Genomic DNA, 17,531 nt, shown 5'->3' on the forward strand with positions numbered 1-17,531 from the left:
CGTTAGCACCAACCGCCATTTCGCGTCTGCTAGTAGTCAGGCAAACGCTGGAGATTGTTACGTATATGGTGAAGTCTTAGGCAACGTTGTCAGGTCAAATGCTAGCGAGGTGAATACATTTTCTATCTGCTTTCTCAAATCCTAGCTAACGAGCGTTTTGAGAGCGGGGGTTACAAATGTGTAGATCCGTGGCAGAGCTTTGCACGTGAGTGGCTGATCCCCAGTATGGTTTTGTGTCTTTCCTGGCCCTTCGCAACAATATACATCATCTGTATAATGCTATTCAAGTTTTGCGACTCTTTAAGGCGTTGCTTAAGATCTTTAAGGTAATAATTTCTCTGATGTCAAACTTATTAAACTTACTATACTCTTTAGACTTCTTGAACTTTCTATACCTTTTATACCTCTAAAACTCCTTAGACTTCCTAAAGTTCCTTCTATTACTTTGACATGCCTAGTTGATTCTGAATCTGCCTTAACACTATGACAACAAAGATTCCTCAGCTAAATAGGAGGAAACCCTCCTCTTATTCCAACTATTATATAGAACCCTACAACATATTCAGCAATGACCTACCAATATGGGCATAATCGAGCTTTCAAGCTAACCCGCTCTCCTTTCATTCCTACAACTTACTCCTTTGAAGAAACTCTATGTGATCCCTAAACGGCGCAGTACTCTAAAGAGCCATTTCTCTGCCACCCTCCTTACTAAATCTAGATTGATACCCCTCGCAACAGCGAAGAAGTCGCCCCGCCAATCGTATTTCCACCTAGCCTTCTGCTCCTCGAGCGAAAAGATGATACGTGATAGATAGGTTGGATAGATAAGCTGCCCCTACTTCAATTCGCTATCCACTATCACGCGCCATCCCCGCGTCGGACAACGACGTTTCTACCACGCCCTCTCTCCTCGATCATGCAATCACTAGACTTCACCACCACCAGAATAACTGCGCACACTCTCCACGAGCGTGCAGAAACGACACTGCTTCGAACGCGCTCGCACTTAGAAGAGTCTTCATACTAAGCTCTCGCGCTGCATGAAGCCCTCTTATCCATGAAGCTATGCTATGCGCTTTTGGACTACCTTAGTAGCGATCTCAACTGGTGAATAGCAATATTGTTTCCACTATCCTGATACTTGCCTACTGGAGAGCTGTTTGCGATATCTTTCTAGGCTACTTAACCCTAACCCTGAAGTATCTCAGGGCGAGAATCGCAAGTGAGATGGAAAGTCCAAGCTGCATAGATAGGCAGGATTATTGAGTAGGATTAGCGATGTCGTAGGTGCGACTGGATGAAACCCTGAGAGTGGCGCCCCCTTAGATATGGGATAGGCTAGATGAAGGGCGAGCGGGGGCTAGGGATACGAGTCGGGCAAGTATGACGGCGCGATTATCACATTGTTCGTGAAGCAAGATGTAGGGAGAGGTCTGTGATGTCTTGTATTGCCCAATTCAATTCTCCTGGCCAAATAAAATGCTCTGACATCAGCGAGAGAGGTTATGGTTCACGGATTCCTAGAAATTAAGATGGCCACGACTCTTCGGTGGTTATGCATTCCTCTATCGTGATTGCAGCAGTCTCCTGTACAATTGACAAGGCCACTAGCATTACATGAGGTCAGATATGAAGGTGAAAAAGGGGATGAGGGGGAGGAGACCCATGAAGAGATACAGCGAATGCCAGAAGGGAGAGAGCGGGCAGAATAGTAAGAAGGTCTTTATTAAAGTAGCTATTGGCAAATCAGATGTAGGCAAAGTCAGCACTTGAGCAGTGCCTCTGATTGTCACTTGAGAATCTCATAGAACATATTCATTTAATGCAGTCACCCGAGACCGGACAATGTTGGTCGATCTTTCCATACCCCCCTCGATCAACAGATCTGTTGGGGGTTGTAGTGACGCGCTGAAGACTTGTTAGCATTAGCATTCAGGCTTGTGGTGCCCACTCTGCCTCCCTGTCATCCTTCATTTCTGCTGCCCTCGGCTTCTTGGGCTTGGGGGGCACAAGTTTGTTGAGGCTCACGTTGCTGGCGATGATTGCGTCCAACTCTTCGATGATCTTCTTTTTGCGGGGTCCAAGGCCCCAGTCGAAGATGTTATCAATGTCCTGATGGAGTTGCGTGATTTCGGCCTCGCGATGGAAGCTGTAGTCACGAAGGAAAGACATGTGCCAATTTTCGAACGTGGCACTCTCCTCGAGAACGTAGTGCACGAAAATGTGTGCATGCTGAGGGCTGACAGCTAAGGAAAAGGCGATGGAGGTCTGGAGAGGCGTCAGCGGCGTGCTTTCTCACGCGGCATGCAAGAAGCGCGACAGGCAGCCAGTTGCTTACCGAGTCAATCCGTGGGTAAGATACCTGCTGAGTGGTGCTGGTTTCGGCAGCCGCAGCTTTCGCAAGACGACGACGTACGTTCAACATCGCAGCTCCTCCGCCTGCAGCTTAAAGCTCTGCGTCCTCGATAGAGGCATTCATACACTTGGCTTCAAGGATAATGAACTGCCCATAGACCTCTAGCGTGGTTATAGTCGTTTGAAGAACTCTAAGAACGTCCTTTTGCATCTCAGTGAAAACTGAAGGCAGATAGCCCCAGGAGATATCTGGTCGTGGATCCTTGACCTTCGGGAAGCGTGCGAGTACCGCATCCCAAAAGGCGTCGCCTGTCACTATTACAGGTACTGCATAGTGCTGGAAGTCGGCGTCCCATAGAGCCTTCAAATGATCCTTACTCCAGGACTGCTCAATCCAGTTACGTTCTTCAAGCAGTTGGGCTTCTGTGAGATCGTTAGACTATGGCAATGATTCTGTCAGTCATAACTCATCCATTAAGAGGGTAGATATTGAGGAGTGGGGTTGACCACCTTAATTTCACTGGCCGGGTCGTAGTAGCCAAGCAGCAGGGTAAATCAAAGCGACAAGAACAGGAGTGAGTAGGGGAGTGAGACTGACCGCTGGTATTTTGCGGGTGGGCGTCCTGCCGAGCAGGGCTAAGAACAACTCCACCACGAATGTCTTCTCGTTGACGGCCTGGTTTGCCTGAACAGTAGTACGGACGTCATGTGCCATTGGCGTAAAGTCCGAGATACGCCTTCTATTCATAATCTCTGTTGCCTTAGTAATGACTGGTATTGCAATGCCTTCGGAAACCAGAGGGTCCTTGACGAAAATCTTATTCCGTTTCAGAAGGTCGTGCATCTGCAAAGCCGTCATGATCTCGTCTTCAGATGATGAATCTTCTCCGTTTTCCGATTTGTCCTCCTCTTGAATCCGTTCCGCTACACTTGTAGGGGTGTGCTCGTTCTCGTCTGACTCGCTAGTATCCTCGCTCTCGGAAGAGTTGAGCTAGGCAGGCGAATTTGTAGATTCAAAGTCCGCGGCTTGCGAAGGCGCGGTAGGCTGTAATGTAGGTGCAGGTGAAGGTGTGACTTGAAGAGCAGTCGGAGCCGGTCTGGACTGTTCACTTGCGCCGCTCTTGTCTTAATTCTCTTGTGAAGGGAGGTGAACGAAATTGCGACTTGACGGCTGTGGCTACCGGTCAGTAAATTCCCATGTGAGAGGCAACGGACGTGATACTGACGGCTTGATGGATTCCTGGCTCCAAAGTCACTTCACTCTGGGCATGGCGGTAGACTGAGGGGTAGGGCGCGGAATGTGGTGGGGATGGGGAACGAGCGCGTTTGAGGCCTAATTTCTCGGGCTGAGCAGGGTGAGCGTCAAGAGCTTGCGATGAGGAGGAGTCTGACGTCAATGAGGCGGGCATGAGGAAGCAGCGAGAAGACTATGCTCCCAGAGGCAAGCTGGGGTGAAGTGGTAAAAGTGAGAGTGAAGGAGCGGAATGAGCGGAATGAGCGCGACCGGACGCGCCAAGTGCCAAGTCTTGCTAGCGTAATCGCGGCATTTATTCCGTACCACTGCGTCAAATAACGCTTTCACGTGATATCTAAGAGGCAAATCGTTTCGGATGAGTGACGATCCCAAAGTAGCTACTCATAGCTAGCTCAATAAACGGCGTGCCTGATCAATATCAAACTCCACGGATTAGTGGCTGAAAAAGGGGGTGAAAAGGGGCAGCTCTCAGCAGTTTTCAGGAATGCGGGCCCTAGGACAGATGGTGCAGGAAGAAATAGGAGCAAGGCCTTTTGTCCTTCGTTCACTCCTTCTCTCTGTAAAGGATGCGACAATATGTGATAAACACGGCTCCTCACCCCCGTTGGCCCTCGTTCCTGCCGTTTCTCATTTTCTCCCCTGGGATTGCCGCCTCCTGTCTAGTCCCTGTCGCGCCTTCTCGCCTGGCCTATGCGATTCTGACTCTTTCTCTGCCTCTCTTGTCACATCGTCTCCCATCCATTCCTTCTGGAGTCAGCTCCATTCATTGTGGATAGGAAAAGGACAAGAATCATAGTCCTCCAAAATCCAAAACCGTAGACACACGGATCCTTGATAACTTCATTCTCTCAGCCACCGGAATCTGGCTAGAAGACACTTCGTCATTTAAGCGTTTTGGGTTATACGGCTCGAGCGTGAGCTGTTGACGAGAAGAGCCCACTTTCTTGAGTAAGGTGCACCTTGCAAGATTGAACAGATGAGGGTGCAAGAGGAAGTAAGAACCACAGTTTTTCTTATTAGACAGCCGCTTTTGTCCCTGTTCCTGCCATCTTCCGCCCGTGGGATACTGCTAATGTTCTTCGCAAAATTGCGTTGACATTTTCTCCAAATATGGGAGCTCCTATTATTTCCTGCATTCTCACTGTTCTGGAACCCTACGTACCATGGGTGACAGCTCACTGATGTACGCATCGACAACCTTGCTTGTCCTCGTCAATCTATCAATGAATCCAACAGGCTCCATTATCGAAGTTGAATCTAACATAAATCTTATGTGTAATGACTGTAGGTGGACAATGGCTATGCAGACATCCACAGATCTTTTGCAACTGACCCCAATGGATGTAGTTGTTGAAAGTAATTGACGAAAGGTAAGCTGCATCGCTGAGGAATGACTCGTTTAGCTCGTTTAGGCTAGACCTTGCTTCCTTTAGCACCCTTCGTCATTTCACCATGCAATGCGTCACTCCCCCTAACAAGAGCGTATCGACACCTTCACTGAAGATTGCTTGAAAGATGCTGCTCAGCAAGGTCCATACATCGACGAAGTTGAAGTCTTGTAGTGCCGCGCTTTTCTTCTCTTCTCTTGTGTCATAGAGCCTTGGTAGGTGCTTTGTCAGGAAACTGTCTATGTGCGTGATATGTGAAGCTGTCGCTTGAAATCCCGTTGCATATTCTGGTCTCTATTGAGTTTTGCTATCCTTTTACATCAGATTACTAGGCAGACTTTGCGCTACTAGCTCTGTTCTTCTACAACGCTTCGCATTCGGTTTTTATTCCATCTAGTGCGTCGTGAATAGGAAAGCCAAAACTCGTTGAAATTGCTGCCCCATAAGCCTTGGGTATTGTGATGAGTACTGAGAGAAAAGCGCAGACTCGTTGCCAGAAGCTCAGCCTGTCACCTGAACATAACATGAACGGTATTAGATCATTCATAGATTCAGATTTTCGGCCTTCGCATCCTAAGTTAATTCGCCTATGGAATGGCAATGACGTTGAAATACAGTGCACTATAACACGAGACACATTTAGAGGACCAACATCACGCGCAGCGGGCTTGACGTTTTGACTTACACGATAGCCGCAAGTGTTCAAGAGAAGATATTGCGCATATCGGTACAGACACTTGCGGCTCTAAGCGACTACCGAATCCTACCCATCTACCACCTAGCATCAACATTTCCATTTCACGAAGCTACAATGATGCGATATGAAAAATACACCTCCCAGTTCTCAACCCAACTACTCCTCCTCTCCCTCCTCCGCTCCACCCCAGCCCTCGCCCTCCTCTGCTACCAAAAGACCGAACTCCCCTCCCACGCTGACCCCTCCGCCACCGACTGCACCACGCTCGGGGAAATCCTGCAAAACCAAACCGGCGCGCAAGTTCCCCGCCATTTTTCCTCCATCATAGCCCTTGAGTCCGACGTCAAGCTCCCTTTCGGAACGAATCACCAATCCTGCTATTTGGAGATCTTTCCTGATGGGCGACCGTACGGGGATACGGCGACTTGGGAGGAGATTGGCCAGGCGGTGAGGGATGTAGCCGTGGAGTGTATTGAGGGGAAGGGAGGCGTAGGTGGGAGGGAGAGTGTGGGGGATAATCATCAGTTGATCGTTGATGTTACGGGGGAGGGAGAAGGGGTGGGGGTGGTGGGGACATGGGGTGAAAGGTTGAGAGAGGATGATGGTACTTTGAGCGCTTGAGCTAGGATTTTTGTGATAGCATTTCGGCTGTGGTATCTTCTGCATCTAGATATCATCTCGTGAGCATGATGGCGGGAGATTGAGGCGCAAGGGGAATGGAAGCCGGTTGTTGCATGGCATCGGCTGCTCTGCTGCCAGAAGTTGCCGAGTTGGTGTTGATATAAGGAGTCGGGTCGTAAGGGGCGCAAGAGTGGACGACGAGGGGGGTGTGGGTGTCACTCTGGTATCGCGGAGTCCAGCTGAAGGGATTGTCAAACAAGCACGCACGCGTAACATATGGCGATCCCGATGTGTTGACCGTACCAAATGAGTGAGATTTGTCATCAATCACAAACTCACATAAATTCTTTCGAAGAAGAGGTCAGAGACGGGCAGAAAGCAAATTGAATAAGGACATAGGATGAAAAAAAGGCGGCGAATTGCTGTCGAAGGGCACCAACCCCATCTCTGAAGGGAACAGAGTACTCAGCCCACATCCAGAACACCAAGCCTAATAATTAATCCCACTCCCCCTAGCGATCTAATAGTCTCACAATCCGTACATCTATCCGCCTGCACATAACACCTATTACTTAGATAGCTCGTGCCACAATCCCTCGCTCCATCCCCACCAAAAAGAAACTCAAGAGCAGCCTTAATCTGCGCGCCTGTCATGGTATTCGTATACGGCTCCGGATCCGCACATCGAAAAGACGCCGCACAGCCCGCAGCAGCGCCTTTTTCCTGATGTGCTAATGCCGCATACGCGCTGTACACTCGCGTGTCTTCGTACAGGCTGAATGCGGCCCAGCAGGGACTCGATTTGTCTGTGAGGAGTTGACATTGGGGGGATCCGAAGAGGTCGTATTTGGTTTGGTAGATTGTGGGTGGCTCGCCGGATATGGATGCAGTCTGTGCGGGTGGACCGGGTGGCGATGGACTTGCTGGACTTGAGAGCGCTACCGGTGTTGGAGGTTGAGCTGAAATTGAGGGAGATGGGGATGAAGAAGTCGAGGTGTCTTGTATGGAGGGAAAAAAGATGACACAGAAGTCGATGTCTGTGAATTGGTGGCTGTAGAGGTGAGCGGTAAGGGACTGATCGTGCTATTGCCGCCGGATACACATTGCCCTTGGAAATCCGTCGAGTTGACACCACGCTTCCTTAAGCAGTCCTCCCACCTTATCCACTCTTGACCATTCCATGCAACAAGATCCGCTGGGACATCGTAGGTTTCACCATCACCTCGCAGTCTTGCAACCTTGGCTTTCTTGTAGCCATACGTCTGCAACACGGAGACCACCCGATCATGCCGCTCCGACAAGGACCTATTGTCAATCAACTCTGCAGTATCAGGCCAAGCCATGAAGTACGCAATGAGACCTGATAGTCCTGCATTGGCAAGGGACGTACCGCTTACTTTCATGATTCTTGTTGACCCAACCCCGTCTTGTCTCCTGGACCCATCCACAACGACTGGCAGGGCCCGCGAAGTAAATAGTGACCTCTTTACCTTCACCCTGTGATTCCTCCGACTGATATCCCTGAGCATCAGCCGCGCCCGTAACAATGATCAGATAGCCCAACCCTCCCCACAAGGCAGGCACACCATTAACATGCTTATTGGCCGGCACACCACCATCCTGATTTGTTGTTGTGCAAGCAGAATTGCCTGCCGCCGCCACAAAAACCACCCCATAAGTCTCCGCCATCTTGTCCATATAGTCCCTTATCTTGCCCAACAAAGGATCCATAGGATCAAGAGAAATCCTAGTCCCCCACGACAGATTGACGACGACCTTCCCCGAATAAAGCAACCCATTCGCCCACATATATTCCACGGTGATACCCAGCCCTCTATACCACGTCGAGAACGTCCCCGCCGATGGTCCCGTCCAACTATTAAAAGGATCCCTCACAACCACCGCATTAGCACCTCTCGCAACGCCAAACTGTCCCTCGACCGCCTTCGAAAACATCATCGTCCCCCCCCCCATGCGGATTCTCAAAATCATCATCCATATTGTCCGCCACATTCGCCGACCACGGTCTCCAACCTGGATCAAACGGAGGAATCGGCAACAGAATCCACGGCTTGCTCCCCGTGTTATCCGTATATTCCCGCCCGTTCGGATTCGCGCCCGTGTCCCAGATGAACACCGTCACGCTCCGTCCCGCCGACTCGTCGAAGACGTAGGCTTGTTGCGGGAGATAGGAGGGCGAAGCTACGCTGGCGGGCATGGAGAGGTGCACCAAGTCCGCGGGCGCGAAGGGGTCGGAGATGGAATATGAGGGGACTTGGGCGATGGCGCCGATCTGCACACCTGTTCGCTTTCGCTTTCTTTTTCGGCGCCCTTGCGCCCGCACGCAAGGCTGCAGGGATCGGTGTTCAGATCGCTGTCAATCAACGTGTCGGTGGCTACCATGCTGACCTGCCGTCGCGTCAGTACTGGACAACACGCGTCCTTGTGAAAAAAGGCTCACATACCAGTGGATTCGCCTGATATATGGCAACCTGCTCGTTGCGCAACGGCGCGTACCACATGAGAATCCTGGAAAAGGGATCGTTGACGGGCGTTGAGTCGGGGCCAAATGCGGCAACTAGCTCTTTGGTAAGAGGATCGTTGTTGGGATCGTTGCCGTCTTTGGGGAAGATCATTCGAACGGGGCCGGTGGAGGTGGAGGCGGTGCTTGCGATGCTCGTCGCACTGGATCGGCTTGATGTCAAGTTTGGACTTGTTGTCGATGAAGGTGTCCAAACGTTCGTTTCGGGCGCTGAGGAGTCGCTGCTGCTGCGCTCTGTTGCCGCGGTGAGGCTCGAATTAGCGTGGCTGGCATTTTGGTCGATGGAAGTCACCGTTGCGCTTGGTAGGACTTTCGATGAGCTATCCGGAGAAGGATCATGCTCTCCTTTGCCTTCACGCACGCCCTCTTCAGCCTCCCCCATGGTTTCAAAGCCCCCTTCTTCAGCTGCAACTAGAGGAGTCAATCCAGCTGGTGCCGGAGGCACTCCGACCGCTTGTCCTGCAATCAGTACGGAAATCAGTACGATACCCGCTGCTTCGAACCAGATTGGCAGCTCTGTTGGTTTTCCATCTCGACCTGGAGCCGTGTTAGCCAGACTTATGGATGTAGCTCCAAGTTTTTCTTCTTACCATTCGTCGAAATTGACGAGTATGAGTTGGCCGCCCCTCTTATTTGCGACAATGTTCGAACTTCGTACTGGGCACCCTGGCTGGACGAAGATGGAGATGCAGAACTGCCTGAGGTTGGAGGTGGCGTCATTGATGGTAAAGTTGAGGCATATGATGGAGATTGTACGGCTAAAGCAGCGCTTGTTGAGGATGAATTCCATGAGAGGCTGGATAAAGACGTCGATGTTGGTATGCTGGCGGTCCCATTAGGTGGACACCAAAGGGTGCTGAACCCTGATATACACACATTGCTGTTGGATTGGTATGCTTCAGCGATAGCCAATGCTTCAGCAAAGGCTTCGAGCTATTCCGCGAGACTACCCGTATCATCGCTCGTATCGGCCTTTAGTGCTCTTTTTGCACGACTCCCTGGACCATGATCTCGAACAGCGCTCTTTGATCTTCGAGCAACAACAGAGTCTCTCGAAAAGCGCATCCGGTAACGCATGGTCCGCCTCTCTGACATTTTAGGTTTGGAAGAAACATCGACGTCGATCCCATCTTGATGTGAGTGGTGCCGATCTTTCATCGCGATCACTAGAAGGAAGATGCATATTGGAAGGATGTAATATCGTTGGAGTAGAAAATGCATTTGATCTCATGATTGCCTGACAACAACTTCATTTCAGTGACGATTCAGGTCTTCGTCGTGAGTACGCGCCTGGAGAGTGAAGAGGAACATTCCTTCCCAAGATAATTACTTAAGCAGAACCTTTCGGCCTCAAAAGTTGCTGCATGGTCCTAGTCTTCGGGATGGCGATAAATTATCCGTGAATTTCGAATTTCCGTTTCACATCTCGAGGTGAGGCTAGTGGATCTGTAAGGCATTTGACCCAATATGCTATACAGGACCAGGGAAGGCACCCATGCCGCTCGTTGTGCTCGTCTCAACCAACATCTCCATGAAGGCGGGAACCTAGAACTCGAAGCTGTACGAGCAGGTAGAAAAAGGCTAAACGCGTGCATAGTCCAGCAGGGTCGGAGAATGTAAGCCGGACTGGTCATTTGCAGCTGTCGGCCGATTGACCTCCTCCTTACTTGGCGCTTAAGAGCCTCGAAACAAGGCTGAGTGATTTGAAAGCTTGTTCGACCCTAATTCTCCTCTAGATGTTACGATTGACACGGGACGGGGATGATTTAGATTTGCGGATTTGTATGCGACGCGGGACAGCAGATCCGCCCATGCAACAGATGTTTCGCATATCTAGCGTTCTCGAAAGGCACTCAATGCAAGAAGTGGGTGAGTACTCCTTAGACCTTGATACTAGAGAGTAATCTTTTGAGAATAGCTTTTTAATATCTAGAAATACCCTCTGTCGGCTGATGGTAGCAAAAAGTCTTTCACTGAGTTCTCCTCCCCCCTCTCCAGGCTCTTCTGTGCCCAGGCCTTTCCCCAACAAGTGCAAAAGTGCCACAGTGACCAATGAAGACGATGATACAGTAAGCAAATGAGAGCGAGGAATATGAACAGACGAAGGCAGGAGCAAGAGCACGCCAGGCGGAGGCGAATGTTTGAAGAGCAAAGACACTGAGACGAAATGCGGCCACGCTGTGCATGTACATGGTCCATACCGAACAAGATGCTTGTTCCACTATACACTTGCAAGAAGGGTATGATCGTGCATGACAATCGCTACGGTTCGCCACTGAAGGAGGATGAGCAGACCGAAAAGTCGTTCATGAACATTCTGTGGACCTAGAGCATCTCCTTGAACACATCGTCCGTCACATACGGCTTTGGAAGAAGAAATACTCGCTGAAGGGTAACGACCGTGACATCTAATTATTTATAAAGATTAACCCATACCTAGGTATTACTTGTTTTTTAGGCGAGCGCATGTGTCTAGATACAACAAATGCCTGCCGCTGCATTTATAGGCGGTACCATGGCCATCTCCTAAAGCTTCTACGCACGTGAGTGTAGATTCTGCGGCAACATCGGTACTCTCGTGACACATGGTGCTGTTACCTTCAACATCCCAACGGGACGTAGTCATGAGCGCACCTAAAAGAGCAAGCAGGCACAGGACACTATCCAAGGCGGTTTATTAATGCCTACACTTGCAACTAGATTGCACTATTTGAGTACATGTCAACTATGCAAGATTTTCCGGTTACGATGGGAAATGACGTTCCGAAGTTGAGCCCTCTTGATGAATTGCTCAACATTGATTTTAGATACCGAAAAGGTCACATACATCTAGGACCTCTATCATCATGCCAAGCGACCTCAACCACAATCGACGCTCCGTCGTCCCGATCTCGCAAAGGGTCGTCTTGTCTCTGCACCGCAATCCTATCATGTCGGGTGAAATCTACGTAATAACGACGGGAGAGGTTCTAAACGATCGACTAGGCACCTCTTCTTACCTAGACAATTAGCCCCCTTTTGGTCTTCGCTGCGATATGTGCGAAGACCAGGCGCTTAGGTGCTAGAGATCTCGTACAGCAGGACATCGGAATCGTAAAGTTCATGTGGGCGAACGGGGAGGTGCGGTGGTAGGTAAGGGGACCAACGTCTAATGCAGATGTTATGTCTTTTGATGTGAATAAGATGGTAAAGGAGGGTTGTTGGTGCTAGTGAGTTAGTAGGAAGGCTGCTGCTAGAGTTGCGAGAGAGGTGCGTACTGCGATTTAGAAGAGCTGGAGTGTTTTGGGGAGTTTCAAATATGGGCATCATGGAAGATCGCGACGAAGTATCGAAAGCTGCGGGCTGCATTTAATCGAATCATCGGGTTCTTCTTTTTTGACGCTGCCCTTGCTAGGTGGTTCAGCAACACACACATTCGCAGACTAGAAAATAACCTATACCAGGGTGTAGGTTAAATAACTTGTACCATGGTATAGGTTTTTGGGCGCTGCACGAGCGCTACTTCATCCAGATTCTTGGAGATGTGCGATCTTGTAGACAGAGTGAGCTGCGTTCACGTCCCTCACACTATCCCAATAATCTTGCGAGGCATTTCTTTCGTGCAGGCATCTCCCTACAAAGAGAAATCTACCAAAGAGACGTCCAGTACATCAAGCACCTTACTCTTCGTGTGCTACCACACCGGGTATTCATTCATTAAGATTCTTCGGGTATTGATGGCGAGCGGCAACTCGCTAAATGATCCTTATAGCATCGTGAAAAAGCTGAATGTCTGGGAAACGACCGTGTCATATCGGGAAAGATCGCGGTAAAGGTATATTGGAGCGTAAAAACTGTCATGCCAGATTGAGCATGTCAGTCGATATCCTCTTCGTACTGGCAAGTACGGCCATCGTTAAGGTCATGATCAAGATTTGAGAGAGAAAAACACGGTTGCCGGATAGATTGATACCGCACCCAGAATTAAGAGACCCTGAATGTGAGCATTCACCGCCCCAAGACTGTGCATGTCGGATCTGCTTTGGCTTCCACACTGATTGGCATGCTGAAAGCCCGAGCGAACCCGAAAATCGAGCCTCTTCCTACGATAGAAAGTTTAAGACAGCGAGGTCAGACCGCGATCGAGAGCAACATGCGTGAAATCGACCGATCGGAGCAGTGATCGACGCGGTTATGCACCTTAGCAGTTCTGCAGGTAGGAACATGCCAGATTGAGAAGGTCGCCGGCGTGATCGGCAGCAATTAATGCACGCTTGGGCTATTTTAACAAGGCGGAGCTCGAGAATTGGTAAGACGTCCCCATAGCAGCGAAATCCTTGGACATAACCCAATGGTTCGGCAGGACTGCGCAACTCGCTTCTTTCACTAAGACAACATCACCAAGCTATTCCAAGCATTTGTGAAGAATCACGTACCTTGAGTCTCCATGGAAAGGGAAAAATCCACCGATCGTGGGGCAGAAAATACAGAATAGACTTGATGGAGAGACTCGACCGCTACACAACCAAGTAGCCTTGAGAAAGACAATCTCTACTCGATACATCTGTCCTTGGCTTGTGGAAATTGATCATCCTTGACATCTCTCCCAGCCCGTGATTGTCTTATTTGTTGGCACCACACAAGGAATCTACTTCGCAACTCCACCATGACTTCGCCAGCACATAAAGAAAAAGATGTGTTTATCGATATCGCAGATGAGATTGTTGCCACGTCGCAAGACTTGCTCAAAACCAAACATGGAGCACGAGAAAAGTTATTGGCGTTGTCAGAGCAATTAAAATATTCAGTAGAGATCCAAGTGAGACGATCCAGAGAATGGGCTGGACGGAAGTTCGTCTTCCTGGTTTCCTCGTACACCGCCCTCTATGAAGCACTGTCCTAACCAATATTAGCCCACAAGATTCGTCTGTATACAGATCGCCATTGACCTCAACGTTTTCGGAATCCTGGCCGAGAACGCAACTACTTCTGTCAGTCTTTCACAAATTGTGGAACAGACAGGCAAAGATGCCACGCTTCTATGTATGTGGTTCGCTTTGACGGAACCCTCGTAGTGTTGTAAGACCATCCTGATGCTTACCGCTTGACCAGCTCGAATACTGAAGCATCTTGCCGCAACAGGCGTGATTGCCGAGAACGGCGCAAACCAGTATTCAGCCACCGCATTCAGTAGCGCATTAGTGGAGCCCAAGTACCGCGATGGTATACACTTCAAGTGAGCAATATACCAGTCCGTACGACCCTATGACTCAAACGCTTACAATTCCCCTCTTCAAGCCTCGCCGTCGCAGCGCCCGCAATCCACAGTATTCCTCAGTACTTAGCGCAGATCAACTTCGAGCACCCAAACAACATTGCAGACGGACCATTCCAACTTGGGCATAACACGCAGAAGCCACTCTTCGGCTGGCTTAAAGAGAATCCGGAGCGAGCGCGACAATTCAATAACTACATGAATGGATATCGGCAGGGCAAAAAGAGCTGGTGTGATGCGGATTTTTACCCGGTAGAGACGCGCTTGAACGCCGAGTCCAATCCATCGTCGATCGCAATCGTGGACGTAGGAGGTGGCTTTGGTCATGATCTCGAAGAGCTGAAGTCGAAGCATCCGACGCTTTCAGGAAAGCTTGTCCTGCAGGATTTGCCCCCGATGTGATCAAACAAGTCATGGAGGACCAAGCGATATTCGAGGCAATGGCGCACGATTTCTTCACAGCACGACTTGTATAAGGTAAGATATTTAAATATGCGAACAATCAGCCAGCCGAAAGGAATGCTTGCTGAAACCATTCCATTCCGTGGACTAGGTTGCAAGAGCATATTATCCTGCACTCCGTCCTCCACAACTGGGACGACGCCTCATGTCTTACGATCCTGCCGGAATCTGATTCCAGCTATGAGACCAGGCTCGAAGATCCATGTTAATGACTATGTCGTCCCTGACGAGGGTGCTTCGCCCTCGGTCACATCCATGGACTTGCTGATGATGGCGTTGTGCGCTGTGAAGAAGCGAACGGAGGCGCAGTGGAGACAGCTGCTGAAGGAGGCTGGGTTGAGGGTCATGGGGATTTGGACGTGTGATCAGGGTATTGAGAGTCTTATTGAGGCGGAAATGTTGGGGTCGTGAGTCGTTTTGGCTTGTTGATTGGCGTATCGGTGGTGTGGAGTAAAGGACGGATACGCGCTGTCGCATCGCCCCCCGGTTGCGGCGAAGACTTGCTGACCGGGCTGGGGGAAATGGCGGAAAGAGAAGGCTTACCGTAGAATGGATGTGGTGGCTTGTAGCAAGGCTATCATTAGTATCTAATTCTCAAGATAGGCATCGACTTACCATCTGCGAGGCTAAAAATTTCCGACTCTCATGAGCACTGTTATGAGCTCTGTTGAAGAACAGCAAGACTGCACATTAATATTCGAGCTGACATCAATAAACTTGCATTCTTACCTTTATGAGTACTTGAAAGCAGTGTCGTATCCACCCTGCCTTACATTCTTTCATATCAATATGCACTCATTCATGCCCTAGCACTACTTCCTATCGCCACTCTACTACAAAGCTGCAGCATCCATCCCTAGCGCACCAATCGATATCAATCCACAAACAACGCCATTTCGCCCTAGACATTCGAAGAGCAGCATCGCTACCCACTTGCACCACACTCCTTCCCCGCGGGTTTACCGTAGGCCAGACCAGGGACGCCGGTACATGTATCGCACGACGCTGTGACTAAGCTCTGTCCTGCCTATAGCAGCGCAAGTCGCTTTAGTCAAGCATTTGCGGAAAGGGGTTGCCAAACCTCCCAGCTTTAGGCGCATGGCAGATTTTCTGTCAAGCAGCAGCACTGGCCCCATGCAGCAAGTGTTAGTGAGGATTTAGAGGCTAAGATAAGGGATCTTCACTGGCTGGAGGACTGCGGCGACCTGCCTGTCTGACTCGCCTGTAAAGCGATGATCGAATCGGACGATAGGATCGGTGGTATGTCACTTGAAGAAGAGGGCTGAGTTGACAGAATGCCACTCACATCTTCGCTTAGTGCCTTCGCTTGTTGTCTGCAATCTTTTATCTTAATATCAGGAGGGACGAGACAGGTTGAGATTTCACGTGTAGGTAACATTGAGTGGTATGGAGACAATGGTGACGAACGAATCTCAGGATTCTAACTTAGGCCTTGACAATGTCCTTAGCATAATGTCTGGAGAGGTGCTCAATGATCCAACTCTACCCTGTTTCAAGATCGTGGGTCATTCTATGCGGACACACTGGCGAGGTTAACCATTCTCTACGTTAGGGACGCAATATTGCCCAGATATCGTCATGTATTGATCAGACTAAACCCTCTTGGGTATAATCATATATATCTAAGGATATACGTTAAGGTCGAGAACAAAACTATGTGCGCGGAATCACCTCGGCCGTCCCACACCTCAGAGCAAGTTTTATGTATAGGGGAAGCTTTGCGGTTTGCGCGGCTACGATCGAAACTATCTGTGCTTCAGCTTCGTGTTCTTGGCCCCTACCGCTTTCAAACCTTAGTCGATATATATGAAGTGAAACGTGGGGTGCGCTGACCTGATATCATTCGCTACGAGCGAGGAAGGTTAGTATATTGCGAGCTCGACAACCCAAACGCACGCTGGGGATAAAGAGCCTCTAACATTGCTCCTCTAGCTAAACATGTGTCTAGATATGTGCAATAGGGCAGAAGTGATTGACTTTATAGCCCTGGGCAAACGATAGCCTGTGCCCTAACGGGCGGTTGATAAGATAGAATTGAAAGCTAAGGATCTCCGAAGCGCCTAAGGGATTCACTTCAAGGTTTATGAATCGGCATATAACTTTGACTATGTGAATCCACGGCTTGCCAACAACATGATGCATAAGATGGCCGAATTATGCACAAAGAACAGCATTCGTGTCGCAGGGTCAGACCCTGTACCGATACTTTTTCACCAGCATATATTATCCATCCGAAGACTCTCACTACTAACAAGCCTCTCGCCTGCTGCTGCGAACTGAACGTATTCGACGAGGCTTGCCGGGGTTCGCGGGACGACAGAGATGCGGCCCACGGCTCAACATCCAAGGGCGAGTGCCCTTGGAATTGTTTGACTTTCAAGACCAGAGCCGATAAGATGACATATGGATATTGCGAATGAGTCAATCCCATCTAATGCCACCTGGGACCCTAGTCAAGAAAATAAGGTTGCTTCAAAAGTAAGTTTTCAATAGAAGCTTCTCCGTGGAGGATGGCTGTTCTTTCAGCACTACCTGTCGAACGCAAAGTGGCCTAATAACAAAAAAAAAATCAATGATGATTGCCTGAGTAGATCTTCATCTCGCTCGATGAGAGAAATCCGTGCCAGCTTGGGCTCTGTCGTGGATGTTGCTGGTGTTGGTCGTAAAGAAAAGTTATTTTCTTAGGGGCCAGTTCTGATGCTGCACATGCTGAGATCAATGGCTCGTGATCAAGCTCAAAACACTATGGCTTAATCCCGTCCACTATGACGATGTGATGGCGGCGCAGTTCCCAACCTAATCACTTGATCACTTAATCATTTCTCCGATTCTGACATCCTGCGTCGAATCGCGGAGAACATTAGGGTTCAAATAGCCGCATATATGTCGACCACTGGCTGACCTGTAGAGGTTGGATATTAAGGTTAGACAAG

General features: G+C 49.6%; 3 protein-coding genes across 3 annotated transcripts; 1 reads left to right on the forward strand and 2 right to left on the reverse strand.

Moving 5' to 3' along the window:
- Window positions 1–1,935: 1,935 nt before the first annotated feature.
- Window positions 1,936–3,767, reverse strand: KY384_004677 (uncharacterized protein; the record flags this gene model as incomplete). Its single annotated transcript, XM_044813182.1, has 4 exons — window positions 1,936–2,271; window positions 2,519–2,797; window positions 2,957–3,349; window positions 3,585–3,767. 4 exons carry the CDS (start codon window positions 3,765–3,767, stop codon window positions 1,936–1,938), a joined length of 1,191 nt encoding a protein of 396 aa, XP_044669922.1.
- A 3,490-nt stretch (window positions 3,768–7,257) lies between these two features.
- Window positions 7,258–9,581, reverse strand: KY384_004678 (uncharacterized protein; the record flags this gene model as incomplete). Its single annotated transcript, XM_044813183.1, has 5 exons — window positions 7,258–7,640; window positions 7,717–8,195; window positions 8,233–8,669; window positions 8,785–9,398; window positions 9,452–9,581. The coding sequence occupies 5 exons, from the start codon at window positions 9,579–9,581 to the stop codon at window positions 7,258–7,260; spliced, it is 2,043 nt and encodes a 680-aa protein (XP_044669923.1).
- A 3,925-nt stretch (window positions 9,582–13,506) lies between these two features.
- KY384_004679 (uncharacterized protein) lies at window positions 13,507–14,517 on the forward strand (the record flags this gene model as incomplete). Its single annotated transcript, XM_044813184.1, has 4 exons — window positions 13,507–13,659; window positions 13,754–13,883; window positions 13,953–14,076; window positions 14,139–14,517. The coding sequence occupies 4 exons, from the start codon at window positions 13,507–13,509 to the stop codon at window positions 14,515–14,517; spliced, it is 786 nt and encodes a 261-aa protein (XP_044669924.1).
- Window positions 14,518–17,531: the final 3,014 nt, after the last annotated feature.

This window comes from Bacidia gigantensis, assembly GCF_019456465.1.
Source record: "Bacidia gigantensis strain McMullin 20006 chromosome Unknown contig_233, whole genome shotgun sequence".
NCBI lineage: Eukaryota > Fungi > Ascomycota > Lecanoromycetes > Lecanorales > Ramalinaceae > Bacidia > Bacidia gigantensis.